The 14,363-nt window shown below is 53.5% G+C and overlaps 1 protein-coding gene and 1 long non-coding RNA gene across 7 annotated transcripts; one reads left to right on the top strand and one right to left on the bottom strand.

The window, feature by feature from the left end:
* Positions 1-1,258: 1,258 nt before the first annotated feature.
* Stac3 (SH3 and cysteine rich domain 3) lies at positions 1,259-9,065 on the top strand. The gene is made up of 12 exons (XM_021232797.2): positions 1,259-1,776; positions 2,593-2,659; positions 2,874-3,138; positions 3,377-3,474; positions 3,665-3,737; positions 4,787-4,884; positions 7,473-7,539; positions 7,720-7,772; positions 7,972-8,057; positions 8,222-8,273; positions 8,356-8,493; positions 8,623-9,065. Exons 2-12 carry the CDS (start codon positions 2,594-2,596, stop codon positions 8,719-8,721), a joined length of 1,095 nt encoding a protein of 364 aa, XP_021088456.2. The 5' UTR covers positions 1,259-1,776; position 2,593; the 3' UTR covers positions 8,722-9,065.
* On the bottom strand, positions 9,026-13,010 carry LOC106021921. Of its 6 annotated transcripts, none has more exons than XR_005880449.1 (4): positions 12,643-13,010; positions 12,303-12,438; positions 10,954-11,083; positions 9,026-9,972 (listed from the first exon to the last, which is right to left on the bottom strand). It is a non-coding gene; the product is annotated as an uncharacterized LOC106021921 (long non-coding RNA). The 6 variants fall into 6 exon arrangements; XR_005880447.1 differs by having other exon boundaries at positions 9,026-9,975; positions 12,643-13,009; XR_005880446.1 differs by having other exon boundaries at positions 10,959-11,083; positions 12,643-13,006.
* Between the last annotated feature and the right edge of the window lie 1,353 nt (positions 13,011-14,363).

Raw genomic sequence — 14,363 nt, 5'->3', positions numbered from 1 at the left:
CGGATCTCTGTGAGTTCAAGGCCAGCCTGGTCTACAAAGTGAGTTCCAGGACAGCCTCCAAAGCTACAGAGAAACCCTGTCTCGAAAAACCAAAATAAATAAATAAATCTCACTGCCGTGCATTGGTGGTGCACGCCTTTAGTCCCAGCATTCTGGAGGCAGAGGCAGGCGGATCTCTGTGAGTTCCAGGACAACCTCCAAAACAATACAGAGAAACCCTGTCTCTAAAAACAAAACAAACAAAAACAAATCTCACTAAAGAAGTGCACAGCTGAGGTTGGTTAATAGCAGTAGAGCGGCTTGTGTACAAGCCTGGTAGACTTCAATCTCTGGATCACACAAAGTTGAAGGAAAAACTGACTGCAAGAGTTGTTCTCAGACCGCCCACACTTGCACTCACATACATTCAGAAAGAAAAAAGACCACAGGCAGCTGAAACCTTTCCGGGGTCAACTATCATCTGCCTCTTAGACCTCTAGTGCCAGCTGGCTTTTTGTTTGTTTCTGTGTTTTTTGAGACAGGGTTTCTTCTGTGTAGCCCTGGCTGTCCTGGAACTCAGGATGTAGACCAGGCTGACCTCGAACTCACAGAGATCTACCTGCCTCTGCCTCCCAAGTGCTGGATTAAAGGCGTGTGTCACTACTGCCCGGCTAAGATTTATTTTTATTTTATGTATACAAATGGTTTGCCTACGTGTGTGTGTGTGTGTGTGTGTGTGTGTGTGTGTGTGTGTGTGTGTGTGTGTGTGTGTGCCTGATGCCTGCAAAGGACAGAAGAGGATGCAGAGCCTCTGGAACTGAGTCGCAGTGATGTGTGGGTGCTGGAAACCGACCCGAGGCCTCTGGGTGAGAAGCTGTGCCATCGCTCCACCCCCATGGCTTTTGGGTTTTGCCACCATCTTTCTCGGTAACTCTTATATTCTCTTCTCCTTGAGGATGGAATTTTAGAGGAGAAAGGTGCTCTGTGCACTTGTGAAGGAATCAGGTAGCAGTATACACCCGCTCAGCTGTAGAGGAAGGTGCAGTCTTGTGTGGTTGACTAACTTCTGACTCACATACCCTCCTCAGCTCCCAGCCCTTTCCTGGCCTGAAGTTTTGGGATTAGCCAGGCATGGTGATGCACACCTTTTAATTCCAGCACTTGGGAGACAGAGGCTGGTAGATTTCAGAATTCTAGCCCAGACTGGCCTACAAGAGCAAGTTCTGGGACAGCCAAGGCTATGCAGAGAAACTCTGTCTCAAAAAAACAAAAAATAAAGGAAACAAAACCCAAGAAAGTGACAAGTGAGCCCAGGGAGAGTAGAATTGGAAAGGTTATTTGAATGTTAAAGGGATAGTATATAGCAGTGGCGCTGACTTCACGGTCTAAATAACGTGAGTGAGTATGGGGAACAGAGGCCCCTTTCCTGCCAGGGTTATAGCTTGGTGGTCAAACACATGGTCAGCATGGCTCACCGTAAACACTGGGAAGAGCAGCTCTGGAGAGATGGGAGGAATGGGAGGAGTCGGTCCAGCCCTGCCCCAGACCTCCTGGTTCTAATTTCTGCCTGTCAGCTGTGCTCCCAGCTGTCCACTGTCCTCCAGCCCTGTCATTCCAGCTCTGCCACCATGGTGAGAGACTAGGAGGCCTACCAACACTGTCTGAGTAGCTGGTGTGAGCCCAGAAGGTACTGGGGGCTTATCCCCAGAGGAAGAGGACTAGCCCTCCCCCGGCAATACCATCGAGTTCTTAGGGACTCCCTGTTTCCACACTGAACTGACTTAGGGAGTCTCAAAAGTAAGTTGTCTCTTCGTCTTTTCATTTCCTGAGTGTTTGGCTTCTTCATTTCTGTCCTTACCTGTGAGTAGTTTGAATTTTCCAAGTGAAGTTGTTATACTTGAGGAGTAAAGACTGGAGGTGGGGTAGCTGTGGTGGGGTCCTGAGAATGGAGCAGTAAGGGAAGGAAGGCTCATATTACTCCGAAAACCAAAATAGCAGAGGCCTGAGGCAGGCCAGGACAGAACTAGGCACACGGCCCCCAAGGCTCAGGAGAGGGGCAGGGGAGGGCAGCTCTCAGGACACGCCTTCATACATGTAGACAAGGACACGGGTTAAGCTTGAAGACGTGTGTTTTGCATCAATCACAAGTACGTGTAGGACGGTGGCTCTCAATGTGTGCGTGGTTGCATGTCAGATCTGCATATCAGATATTCATATTACAATTCATAACAGTAGCAAAATTACAGTTATGAAGTAGCAACGAAATAATTTTATGGTTGGAGAGCATCACAACCTGAGGAACTGTTGCAGCAGTAGGAAGTTGAGAACCACTGGTTTTGGATAACCCACAGAAGCCAACAGCCTTGAGCAGCTACTGGGTTTGTAGCCTGGAGCTGCCCCTTGACTTGGAAAACTAGGACTGGCTGGGAAGTCTTCTGCTTTTTTTCTGGGCCTCTGTAGAGTCTGTTCACAAGCTCTACCAAAGACTGTTTAACCGGGTTTCTCTCAAAGCCTCCCCTTGGAGGGCTACCCCACCCCACTGTGCAGCAGGAATACAGGAGTAGAACAGGCAGTTAGGGATTAGATCTCATGGTGGGCTCCCACCTCTTGCAGGATGACAGAAAAGGAGGTACTGGAGTCCCCTAAGTCCCCCTTCACAGCAGAGACTCCGCAAAGTCGGGTGAGTCTGCACTTTTGATCACTGGGCAGAGGTGTCGTAGGGGCTGGGAAGCCTTGATAACGTGACGACAGCTGATTGAATAGATCCAACTTGTGTATGGACTAGCCAACACTGGTAGCCTCAATCCACTAATCAGGGGCATTGCTTTCCCATGACAGAAAAAGGAGAAAGTGACCATCATTTAACGTTGAGTTTCCTTCACCCCCTCCCTCAGCTACAACGACTGAAGCAGATATTCAAGAAGGGCTCTCCAGAGACAACTGAGATGGAGCCTTCCCCAGAGCCCCAGGTCAATGGAGAGGCAGTGGGGGCTGGGGGTGGGCCTATCTACTATATCTATGAGGAGGAAGAGGAAGAGGAGGAGGAGGAGGAACCACCCCCAGAACCCCCTCAGCTTGTCAACGATAAGCCCCACAAATTCAAAGATCACTTCTTCAAGAAGCCCAAGTTCTGTGATGTCTGTGCCCGGATGATTGTGCGTGAGTCTTGAAGGGGAGTAGAAACAGTAAGATGGAAGGCTTATGGGGTGGGAGAGGACTTAGCAAAGCCTTGCGGGTGTCTGTAACAGACACATTGTGGTGAGAAGCACCCTAGGAAAATACATCAATAGCGTAGGGTGCCAGAAGAGGGCAGACCAGTCAAAACTGAAGTAGCTACAGTGGCTCCAAGGGAAAGGGTATCCAGACCGTTACTCAAATGTTCTCCCCCACCCCCAAGTCAATAACAAGTTTGGGCTCCGCTGTAAGAACTGCAAAACCAACATCCACGAACACTGCCAGTCCTATGTGGAGATGCAGAGGTGCTTCGGCAAGATCGTGAGTAACTAAGCTCTGGGGAGAGGAGGCCCAGCCTCCACCTGCCTGCTGGCCCCTGAAGCCATCCCATACATTCCCCTGCTTTCTCTCAGCCCACCCCTTCCTCTGAGAATGGCTGAGCACCCATGGGGGAGGGGATTCTGGACCCCACCTTGCTACTTGTAACAGATTTCCCCATCGCACCCTGCAGCCTCCTGGTTTCCGTCGTGCCTATAGCTCTCCACTCTACAGCAACCAACAGTACGCTTGTGTCAAAGATCTCTGTAAGTGCCCGTATAGGACCTGAGGGCGTGGGCAAGCCTCAGGGGTGGTGTCACACCACCTCTCTGGAAAGTAAACTCTGAAATGGAGTTGTCCTGTGTCCATAGTTCTCCCTCAGTCTAGTATTTTCAGAGGTGGTTTTGGACTTGCCCTTGGTTTACAGCTGAGAGAGACATGAGTGGGCAAGGACCACAAACAGTCAGAGGTAGAGATAAGGATGAAACCATCGTCTGCTCCTTTCAAACTATTGCTTCGCAAGAACAAGGATTCCAGTCTGTTTTCTCCCTGTTACAGGGTGATACCACACTCAGGGCCAGTCCATGAGCTACGGATGTCCTCCTGGACAAGGTCCCTTAAAAGTAGATTCATTGGAGCTGGAGAGATGGCTCAGAGGTTAAGAGCACTGGCTGCTCTTTCAGAGGTCCTGAGTTCAATTCCCAGTAACCACATGGTGGCTCACAACCATCTATAGTGAGATCTGGTGCCCTCTTCTGGCCTGCAAGCATGCATGCAGACAGAACACTGATTCTATAATAAACAGCCTTTTTAAAAAACAGTAGATTTCCAAAAAAAAAAAAAAAAAACAGTAGATTCATTGAGGTTGCAGTAATGGTCCGTCCACGCCTTTAATCCCAGCACTCACAAGGCAGAGGCAGGCGGATCTCCCTGATTCCCATATGTAGCCAGGGCTACATAGTGAAACTGTCTTGGAAAAGAAAACACATGTATTCACTGAAAACTACTCAAATGCATTTGGCAGAGAAGAGCATGAATAGCATGGGTTCAAAAGACTGCTGGTGGCAGCACCCTGGCTTGCACACGCGCCACTCAGCCGAACAAAAGCCAGCTCATGGTGCTCTCCTGGAAGCAGCCCCATCACAAACATTCCCCATAGTGTTTTAGAGCCCTTTATAGATTGCTGGCCCTGCCTGTTCTCTTCATCTTCAACCCCCAATAAATCCCTGTGAGTTGCAGATGTCCCTTTGAGAGCTCTCTCCTGCAGGCCCTCCTCTGCCTTCCCATAATGTATTTTCTCCCCCCATCCTACTAGCTGCTGCCAATCGCAATGACCCTGTGTTTGAGACCCTGCGCGTCGGGGTGATCATGGCAAACAAGGAACGGAAGAAAGGACAGGCAGATAAGAAAAATGTGAGTACCATATGTGCCCACGGAGGCCCGTGGCAGAAGCTCCATAGGAAGGTCATTTCCCCCTTGGGAAAGACGGTAGAAGCTATGGATGCGCTGCCCACAAATGGTGCAGCATTACCAAGCAGAAACATTCCTGTGGGAAATCTTAGATTTTTTTGGGGGGGGGTGGGGGTACTTTATGTACCTCACCAGAAAGAAAAACGAAAAAGAATTCCTGCCACAGGGCTGAGAATATAGCTCTGTGGTGAAGTGTTTGCCTAGTGTGTATGTGTAAGGCATCCTGGTTTAATGCTCAACATTGAAAAACAAACTCACTCCAACCATAGTGCATTCTTCCTTAAGTCCTTCTAAAACTAATGATTAGGTACCACAGAAGGCTAAGTCCCTGACCTGGGCACTTCAAGTAACAGGCAAGATCTGTGTGTTTTCATTCTAGAGCCAGCAGGTGTCCGTGAAGATCATCCGATGCGACCTGTTCATCTTGTGAATGAAACAGGCACAAAGCTACCACTGGTCGAGGGCAGGCTCCTTGTCTTTTACAATAGAGTTACAGACTTGGTAATGCCAGAACTGTGTTTGCCTGGGCAAGGATTAATGTCTCCCTGGACAACCTTACGAACGATATAGTTGATGTTAGCTAAAGCAATCCCAGTTCTGTGGTCTCTGTGGGCACCAGGCATGCACATGGTGCACAGACATATGTGCAGTCAAAGGACCCATACAATAAATAACAATACATAGCCGGGCGGTGGTGGCCCACGCCTTTAATCCCAGCACTCAGGAGGCAGAGGCAGGCAGATCTCTGTGAGTTCGAGACCAGCCTGGTCTACAGAGCGAGCTCCAGGACAGCCTCCAAAGCCACAGAGAAACCCTGTCTCGAAAAACCAAAAATAAAAAATAAAAAAATAACAATACATAAAGTAACATACAATAAATAACAGTAAACAAAACCTTGGAGAGAAAACAGCAAGCATTCTTTTGTTTTGCTTTGTTTTGTTTTTTGAGACAGGGTTTCTCTGTATTGTTTTGGAGCCTTTCCTGGAACTCACTCTGTAGACCAGGCTGGTCTCAAACTCACAGAGATCCACCTGCCTCTGCCTCCCAAGTGCTGGGATTAAAGGCGTGTGCCACCAACAGGAAGCATTCTTTACTACTACCACGTTCCAGCAAGCTCTACCCCCTAAACCAGCATCAGAGTCTCCTTTAGCTAAAGATGATCTGGATCCTCCTGCGTTTGCTTCCCAGGTGCTGGGGTTACAGATACATGCCATCACACCTGCTTTATGTGATGGGAGGGATCAAAAGCAGGGCTTCGTGCACGCTAGGCAAGCAGTCCACCAACTAAACTACGTCCCTAACGTGCTCTGCTCTAAGGGTCTTGCTATGCAGCCCGTCCTCCTCTAAGTTGCTCTGCAGCCCAGTCTGCCCTTGAATTCCCAGTCCTCCCACCTCTGCAACCTGGTGATGGAACTGGAAGCATGCACCAGCCTTGCCTGGCTTTATTAACTTTAAAGTTCAGCTGCATGAAATCCCAGCACTCGGGAGACAGAGGCAGGTGGATCTCTGTGAGCTTGAGGCCAGCCTGGACTACAAAATGAGTTCCATGACAGCTAGGGCTGTTACATAGAAAAACTCTGTCTTGATAATAATAATAATAATTTGAAAGTCCATAAGAGAAAATTTTACTTTTCTTGTGGTAAAAACAAAACAACAAAAACTTCCTGGAAACAAAACTAGAGATCTAATTTCCAAGTAGTTGATCTAAAACTTGGGCATAGATGACAGATTTCAGTCAATTGAACTAAGAATGACAAGGCTGGTTCAGGAAAAACATCCATGTTCTTCAGTTCAGTTCTTAAGAGGGAACTGGGGAAACTGTGTTGTCAGACAGGTGAAGTGACGCATGCCTGAAGTCCTAGCGTGTTGAAGCTAGGGGACAGATTAGAAATGTAAGGTCACTCTGGCCACATAAGGCGTTTGAGGACAGCTGGGCTGCATGAGACCACCTCAAAATAACGAGAGAGAGAGAGAGAGAGAGAGAGAGAGAGAGAGAGAGAGAGAGAGAGAGAGAGAGAGAGAGAGAGAAAACTGCTGTGCCCACACACACACCCTGTCTTACACACTAGAGGATTTTTAAGCAGACAGTACAATGAAGGACCTGAAATCTCTATCATAACGTGATTTGCGGGGACTGAAAATTAGTGGAGAAGAGAAGCCAGAAAGGATATGTCCGCTGTCCTTAGAAATTAGAAACTGTGTTTGTTTCACGGTTAAAGCCCCAAGAAGGCAAATCCAGAGAAATAACGACAGATAATGGGGAGGCTGATATAGGCTTAATAAAAGGAATTTGAGAAGGAAAGTCACATGGGCTTATATTGTAAGGTAGTGAACTCTCTGTCATTACTGTATTTGGGCACAATGCAGGTAGCCTGTCAGCCAGCATATTTCCCACATCAGGCTGGTGGTTGGACTGATATTTTCAATGCTTAGATGCTATTACTGTTCTACAACTCTCTGGCCTGCCTGGAGAGGCAGGGAAAACACAGCTACCTGGGACAGATTCTCTCTAATTCTGGTGTCCCCTCCAGCCTCTAGCGGCCATGATGGAGGAGGAGCCAGAGTCAGCCAGGCCAGAGGAAGGCAAGTCCCAGGATGGTGAGTGAGTAGTTCCACCCCTCTCCATCCACAGAGACGGCATGGGGTCAGTGTGGTCAAGGGTCTGTCTGCTGTGTGGTGGGGAGGGAAAGGTTGGGCCAGGGTGAAAAAGTCCTAAGGGAAAGGATGATGGATGCCCTCCTGGAGGCAGAAGCAAGTTGTTCATATTTCCCATCCAAGGAAACAATGCAGAAAAGGACAAGAAGGCTGAGAACAAAACCCCAGATGACAAAGTAAGAGTCGTGTCTACCTGTAGAACCCTGGTCCTCTTCCGAGTCAAGGTTTGGCTTCATTTACGGCATCCTCAGCTGTTCCCATCACCCTCCACCCGCTGTCCACGCTGAGACCCACACACAAAACCCAATGAACTCCTCTCCCGAAGAATTGGTGAAGGAGTCCGGAAACTAACTCATCCCCCTTCCCACCCCCCAGCACAAGCAGCCTGGCTTCCAGCAGTCTCATTACTTCGTGGCTCTCTATCGGTTCAAAGCCTTGGAGAAGGATGATCTGGATTTCCCGTGAGAAGCCTTCGAGGGAGGCGGGAGTGCGTGGGGGACGCTGAGGAGGAAGAAATGAGCTCTCTATGGGAATGGAGAAGGGCGGGCGCCGTGGGCTGCTGTTTTGGAGCCGTGCTTGCAACTCTGTGAATATAAATCACAGAGCGCTCTCCTTCCTGTCCCAGGCCCGGGGAGAAGATCACAGTCATCGACGACTCCAATGAGGAGTGGTGGCGGGTGAGACAAACGGCTAGAGCCAAGGTGGGCTGTGGGGAGGGTCTAGAACCTGAGATGTCAGCCTACCTACTCCCTTCCCTAGGGGAAAATCGGAGAGAAGGTGGGATTCTTCCCTCCAAACTTCATCATCCGGGTCCGGGCTGGAGAACGTGTGCACCGTGTAACCAGATCCTTTGTGGGGAACCGCGAGATCGGGCAGATCACGCTGAAGAAAGACCAGGTAGCTCGGGTACCCAACGTAACACCATGCACACTCGTGGGAGATGAGCCCTTCGTGCAGTCGCCCCTCTCCCACCCGGCTCTCCCGTCCTTAATCCAGCCCCTGCTCCCCAACCCTCTAACTCCCTAGATCGTGGTGCAGAAAGGAGACGAAGCTGGCGGCTACGTCAAAGTCTACACCGGCCGCAAGGTGGGGCTGTTCCCCACCGACTTCCTGGAGGAGATTTAGGTGTGCTGGCTGGCACCTGCTGGCGGGAGACACCTGGTCCTGGGCGGGCCCAGTGCGGGCCCAGTGCGGGCTGGGGAGGGAAGTGGTGACTGGACTCCTGGATGGGCAGGGTTGGAGAGTCTACCGGGGTGGGGCGTGAGGATGTGTCTGGGGAAGCTCCGTCTCCCTCCCACCTCTCCACTGCCTAGGGCTTCGAATGCCCGGGGCCCGGGGCGCTGACCCACACTCCAGGCCCATCCGACCTTCAAGGGGCGGGAGGTAGGGGGTGGGGTGCGTATTCCTAAAGAGGCGCCGAGGGCCGAACTTCACATGCTGAGAATTTATTAAAGTTTTGACAAAAGTTAGACAAGTTGGTCTTTGGGGCCTGCGGAAGGGGGAAGAATGCTCCCCGGCTGCCCCCACCTCATACCGTCAGGATGTGGAAACCCACGGCTGGCGGGAGTGGGCAGACTTGCCACTCGCTCGCCTAGGCTTCTCCTGGGCGCGGGGCGGGGCGGGCGGAGAGCCGGACTGGAACGCCACCCCAGCGCCCCGTGGCTGGGAGAAATCGCGCAGGGCTAGGTGTCTCCATCAGATCTTTGCAGTTCAGAACCTGGCTCCGAGCCCGGCGTGGCCGCCAGGGGGCGATGCAAGATCTCAGTTGGAGGGAGGGATGGGAGGGGCGGGGGGGGGGTGGCTAAGGGGAGAGAACCGGAGACACCAAGCCTGAGACCCTAGGCCTGGGAGGGGGGTGGGGTGCGTGCCGTCTCCATGGCAACACTTCCTCCAGTCCTCAGGGAATGGAGCTAGCAAGACCGGGGGCAGGGGGCCCTCACCCCTCCCGCGCGGCCCCTGCCCCAGCCCCCCAGCCCTCTCCCGACAGGTACGGAGTTAGAGGACGCCTGGCAGACAGCTAACCGGTTCTAGCAGAGACCCCCCCCCCTGCGGGGCGCCGCATGCAAATGTTATTATTTGCATATGCAAATATGCAAATATGCCGGCCCTGGTCAGGGCGGCAGGTGGCGAGGAGCGGGAAGGTGTGCAGAAGGGAGCAGAAGGAGACGAGGAGTTTGGGGACCTAGGAGCCGACCGTGGAGGAGCAGCTTGGGGTGGTCGCTGGAGTCGGGCAGGCGGAGGGTCTTGGGTTTGCTAGCGGGTGGGGGAGGGTTGGCCTGGCCAGCAGAAGCTCCTCTTGTAGTCTATGGGTTGTCTGCCAGGACTGAGGTTGGCACCGCCTAGCAAGGTTGGCAGCGGGAGCCCGGGCACCATCTGCTGCTGGAGGAGGGGGGGAGGGCAGAGGCTCAGCTGGGCTGGGAAGAGGAGGGCCCTGGGACGGGCACCCCCTCCCCTTCCGCACAGAAAGATGAGGTGTGCTGGGGGTAGGGAAGCACACAAAACTCGCTGCAAAATTGGGTTCAGTTTCTTGTTCCGTTTGCCCTTGGCTGTCACTTCTGAAAACCGGGCTGTGTGAAGGCCAGGACCTTAGAGGGACACTCGGACGGTCTCCTTACACAAGTAACAAGAAGAAGAAGGACGAGGGTGCCGACTGCCTGTATTCATCAAGCGGTCTGAGGGACTCAAAAACTGAGCCCCCCAGGACTGTCAGGAGCCCCCCAAAAATACTGAAGCAAAACCAATTTACTGGCTCATTGGGCGGCAGTGCTGGTGTAGGGGTGTCGAGGAGCAGGGAGAGCGGCTGTTCTCTCCCTATACTCGCAGGGTGCCCCCCCTTCTCCCTCGCCTTACCGAGCCGGCAGCTGTCCCTAATTAGAGCGGCGGTTTAATTGGATTTATCAGCAGTTAATAGGAAATTAAGCAAAGGGCCCGAGAGAAGGGGGCGGGAGGAGCCGGTAGACAGGCTGCGCCCAACTGGAAGGAGGGGTACCGGGGGCCCTAGGGATGGAGAATAGTGTCTTGATGGAACCCGGTGGTCATGCCCTTCCCCTCAGTATGCAGCCGGCTGAGTTGAGCCCTGACCAATCCCAGGAGAGGGCAGGAAGTATGACAGGGACACTGTTTGGCCCCCGGTGCCTCCCACTCCCACAAGCCAGCTGCCTGGTTGATGGATGGTGCTGCCACCCGATGCAAAGGTCATAAGTCTGGGCCAAGGAGCAGGCTGAATTGAAAATAGAGCAGAGGAAGGGCCAGGGTATGGCAGGGTCCAGGACACAAGATACATCCTGAGAGCCTTCTTAGATGATCGGGCAGCATGCCTGGAGGTGAGATAGGACTGACTTTGTCTCCAACCCTCACCTCACCTCAGCTGGGGCTCCTGCGGGATCTTCTGGGGCTGATGCTCTCCCTCTCGTGTGTTTTAAGTTGGCGATGGCAGGGTCTGCTGGGATTGCTGCAGCAGGGACAGCCAGAGTCTATACCTGAGGGCCTGAGAAGGAAGCTTGTGGGCCATGCAGGGGGTGGGGGTGCGGTAGCCCTCTGAGTCCACAGCCCCAGGCACCTCCTGTCACTACTTCCTCATTGCATTGCTAGGCTAATGGGGGCTAACAAGGCCTGCCCCAGCGAACTCTCTCACACACTCAACCCCACAGGGCACAAATGGCAGCTCCCACGGTTGCCTGGGTGCAGCCCCGTGAATGCCTGTGGAAGGGTCCCTTTCTCTGTGCTCCTGGTGCATGGCGTATGTATGTGTGTCTGGGGATGTGATGCGTGTCTGTGTCCCAGCCCCAGATGTATGTGTTCCGATTTTGTCAGTACCTGTGTGTCTATTCTGCCTGGTTTGTCTACCCCATTTCTGTGGTTTCTGTCTATAAGTGGCTAGGTGTGTTGAGTGTTCTTTCAAACGTGCTTTGACATGTCGATGTGTCTGTGCGTTGTTTAAGTCTGGATGTGCCCCGGTGTGCAGGCGTTGGTGCCTCCAGGATCCTATGTGTGAAATTCAAGAACCACTGGTGTGTGTGTGTGTGTACACAGACGCGCACGCGCGCTGCTCTAGCGTCTCTGCTTGCAGGTGTGTGTGTCTTGGTGACAGTGCGTGGGCGTATGCCTGGGTGTGAGCTGCGCGGCAGCATGTACCCGAATGACAGTGTGACGACGCCCGCGCCCGCGTGTGCGAGCGTCTCCGTGTAGGAGAGCCTCTGATTGAGCCTCCCGCCCCCGCTTCTTTCTCTCCCCATTTCTATTCCTCTCTCCTTTCCCGACCGGCTCGCCGTCCGCATCATCTCCATCCATTATTGAAGAAACAGCCGCGTCCTCTCCAATCACATCAACACCCCGCCCCCTCCCTGTTCTGCTCTCCCCGTGGCCCCGTGGCTGTTAGGGAGGAGGGGATGCACAGGCATAGAGGGAGCCCTGGGCAGAAGTGGGTTCATGACCCTGTGTCCCGGTCTGGGCAAGGCACCGGGACACCAGGGTCCCTAGCGGTGAGCGCTTTGCATAAACAGACGGCGCAGGCGTCTTTGTCTCGCTTGCTAGCCTGCTTGCCGCCAGGCTCCTGGCTCCACTTCTGTCTGGCTGCTGCAATCATGATCATCTCAGAGCCTCGGGACCCAGCGCCCTTAATAGTGGCAGCGGGGGTCAAGGGCCCCCCGGGGGTCCTAAGCATAAGCAGGGCATGTGGCTTTCCTCTCGGGCGCCCTCTCCAGTACCTCAGCTGCAGAGGGAAGACAGAGGCCGCTTCGAGGTGACAGGAACGTGGAATTGATGGGAGGGGACCCTGAGCAGTGTCCCCAAGGTGTCCGCGATCTGTTCCGTTGGGTTGCTGCAACTCCCCAGGGACGGGTACTAAACCGCAGAATAGAAACAGATAAGAATGGATGGGGGGAGAGAGAGAGAGAGAGAGAGAGAGAGAGAGAGAGAGAGAGAGAGAGAGAGAGAGAGAGAGAGAGAGAGCACCGCAAGGTGTAAAGGGAAGGAGGGACACAGGAACAGACTCGGAAGGACAAAGCTAGGTCGAGAGCACAGTGGCAAGGAGAGGCACAGACATACCCAAAGACATAGAGCTAGAGACAGTCTGAAGAAAGGAGAAGGTAGACCTGGGGCCTAGGGAAGGCCAAGTCAGAGATGAAGCCCCAGGTGTGTGAGGCCAGTCTGGAGAGAGAATCCAGCCCGAACCTGGATGCTGTCCACACCTGGTGAGGCAGAGTCCTCCTCCCATCTGTGTCCTCTGACTACGCCACAAGAGCGGACGGAGCCTGAGAGGCCCCACTACCTTGGTTGCACGAACGAGTAAGCCCCGGGGCACAGACTGTGTATGCACACTGCAGGCGCAGATTTAACGAGCAAACCCTGGGAATGCAGAGCAGACGCTGCCTGACAGGGGGAGCCCGAGACCTCTTCCCTGAGTTTGAGAGCCGCTCGGCCTCCAGAGGGCGCCCGCACCCACGGACCCCCCAATCTGCTGGCTCTGGAGAGCCCAGCTGCATTTGACTTGCTGCGCCGCCACACGGATTAGTATCCTGGAGCGGTTTAGAGTTGAAGAGTCTGGTCCCCTTGGGGCCGTGGGTTGTGCCTAATCCTCGGCTAACGACTCTTGCTGTCCCTCACCTGCTGGGCCAGCACGGCCTGAGTTACTGTAGGGGGACAGTGCAGGGAAGGAGATGGGGATGGGTCTGAAACCCCAAGGACCACGATCCAGATATGGGAACACAGGAGGGGAGGGGTCTCAGAGATAGGCCCACAGAGACCCGGATCAGGAGCAGATGAAGTGTTGAGAAGTCTCGGAGAGGCAAGAGCCGAAGTGACAATGTAATAATAACTGAGCTTAAGAGCGGCCTGCAGACCCAGGGGAGGAGAAACAGCGGAGGTACCAGGACAGGCGCTGGGTCTCCCCAGGCCTAGGCCACGAGAACTAAGCAAGCGAGGGCCCAAGAGCAAAGGGGCGTAAAGCATGGCCAAACGTCCCTCCCGGAGCCCCAGCTCCCCAACTGTGCCACGGAGCGCCAGATGTGCAGCCCAGCTGGGCAGCTGTTAGAGTCAGAGCTTCAGGACTGTTATTTAGCACCAGCAGCCCAAGCTGGGGGTGGGGGTACTGGTGACAGGTCACATCTTCCTTGGCCCAGCCCTAGAGGTGCTGATGGCCCCCACCCTGCTACAGGCTCTGACAGCCCATCAGTCCCCCTCCTCCACCCCACCCCCACCCCATCTCAGCGAGTCTCTGTCTCTTTGTTCTCCCCACGTCTCTGACACTTTATCTCATTATCCGCCGGAGGGAGGCGGAGAGCCCGGACCCCGCAGCCTAATTACAGCAGAGCTTGTCAGCTCAAGGGGCGGGCGAGGTATCGGTGTGTAAGAAAGGGAGGGGCCCCTCAGGAAGGGCCGTAGGGAGGAGGTGGCGGGTACACAGCTCATCCCAGCAGGTGCCCACCAGAGGACGAGTTCTTTAGGGAAGAGATGGGGGAGTTTCGCAGGATACAGCCGTGGAAGCCAAGCGGAGGGGGTGATGGGAATTAACATGGGAGTGAGAATATGAAGCTCACCCCGTCCCCAAACCAGTCCTCCAAAGATGGAGGGTGGGAAACTTCCTGCCCTGGCAATAGAGCATATACCTGAGTTGACTGTTCTCTTTCCTGTTTCTTTCTAAATCCACTTCCTTCATTCAGAACTCGAATCCCAAAGCCAGAGATGTGTACGGTGGCCTCCTTGGAGAGAATTCTACCTTCACGTCTCAAGTCCCTAAACTGCCCCAGTCTTACATCTGGAGCAGTGCA

The sequence above is a fragment of the Mesocricetus auratus genome, unplaced genomic scaffold, assembly GCF_017639785.1.
Source record: "Mesocricetus auratus isolate SY011 unplaced genomic scaffold, BCM_Maur_2.0 Super-Scaffold_100011, whole genome shotgun sequence".
Classification (NCBI taxonomy): domain Eukaryota; kingdom Metazoa; phylum Chordata; class Mammalia; order Rodentia; family Cricetidae; genus Mesocricetus; species Mesocricetus auratus.
This window is presented reverse-complemented; position numbering and strand designations above follow the sequence as displayed.

What these genes read in the sequence shown, in the direction of transcription:
- Stac3 (XM_021232797.2), top strand. Translation starts at nt 2,594, where the DNA reads ATGACAGAAAAGGAGGTACTGGAGTCCCCTAAGTCCCCCTTCACAGCA. An exon ending in AGAGGTGCTTCGGCAAGATC is followed by an intron (nt 3,475 to 3,664) that starts GTGAGTAACTAA and finishes CGCACCCTGCAG; the next exon opens with CCTCCTGGTTTCCGTCGTGC. An exon ending in ACAAAACCCCAGATGACAAA is followed by an intron (nt 7,773 to 7,971) that starts GTAAGAGTCGTG and finishes CCCACCCCCCAG; the next exon opens with CACAAGCAGCCTGGCTTCCA.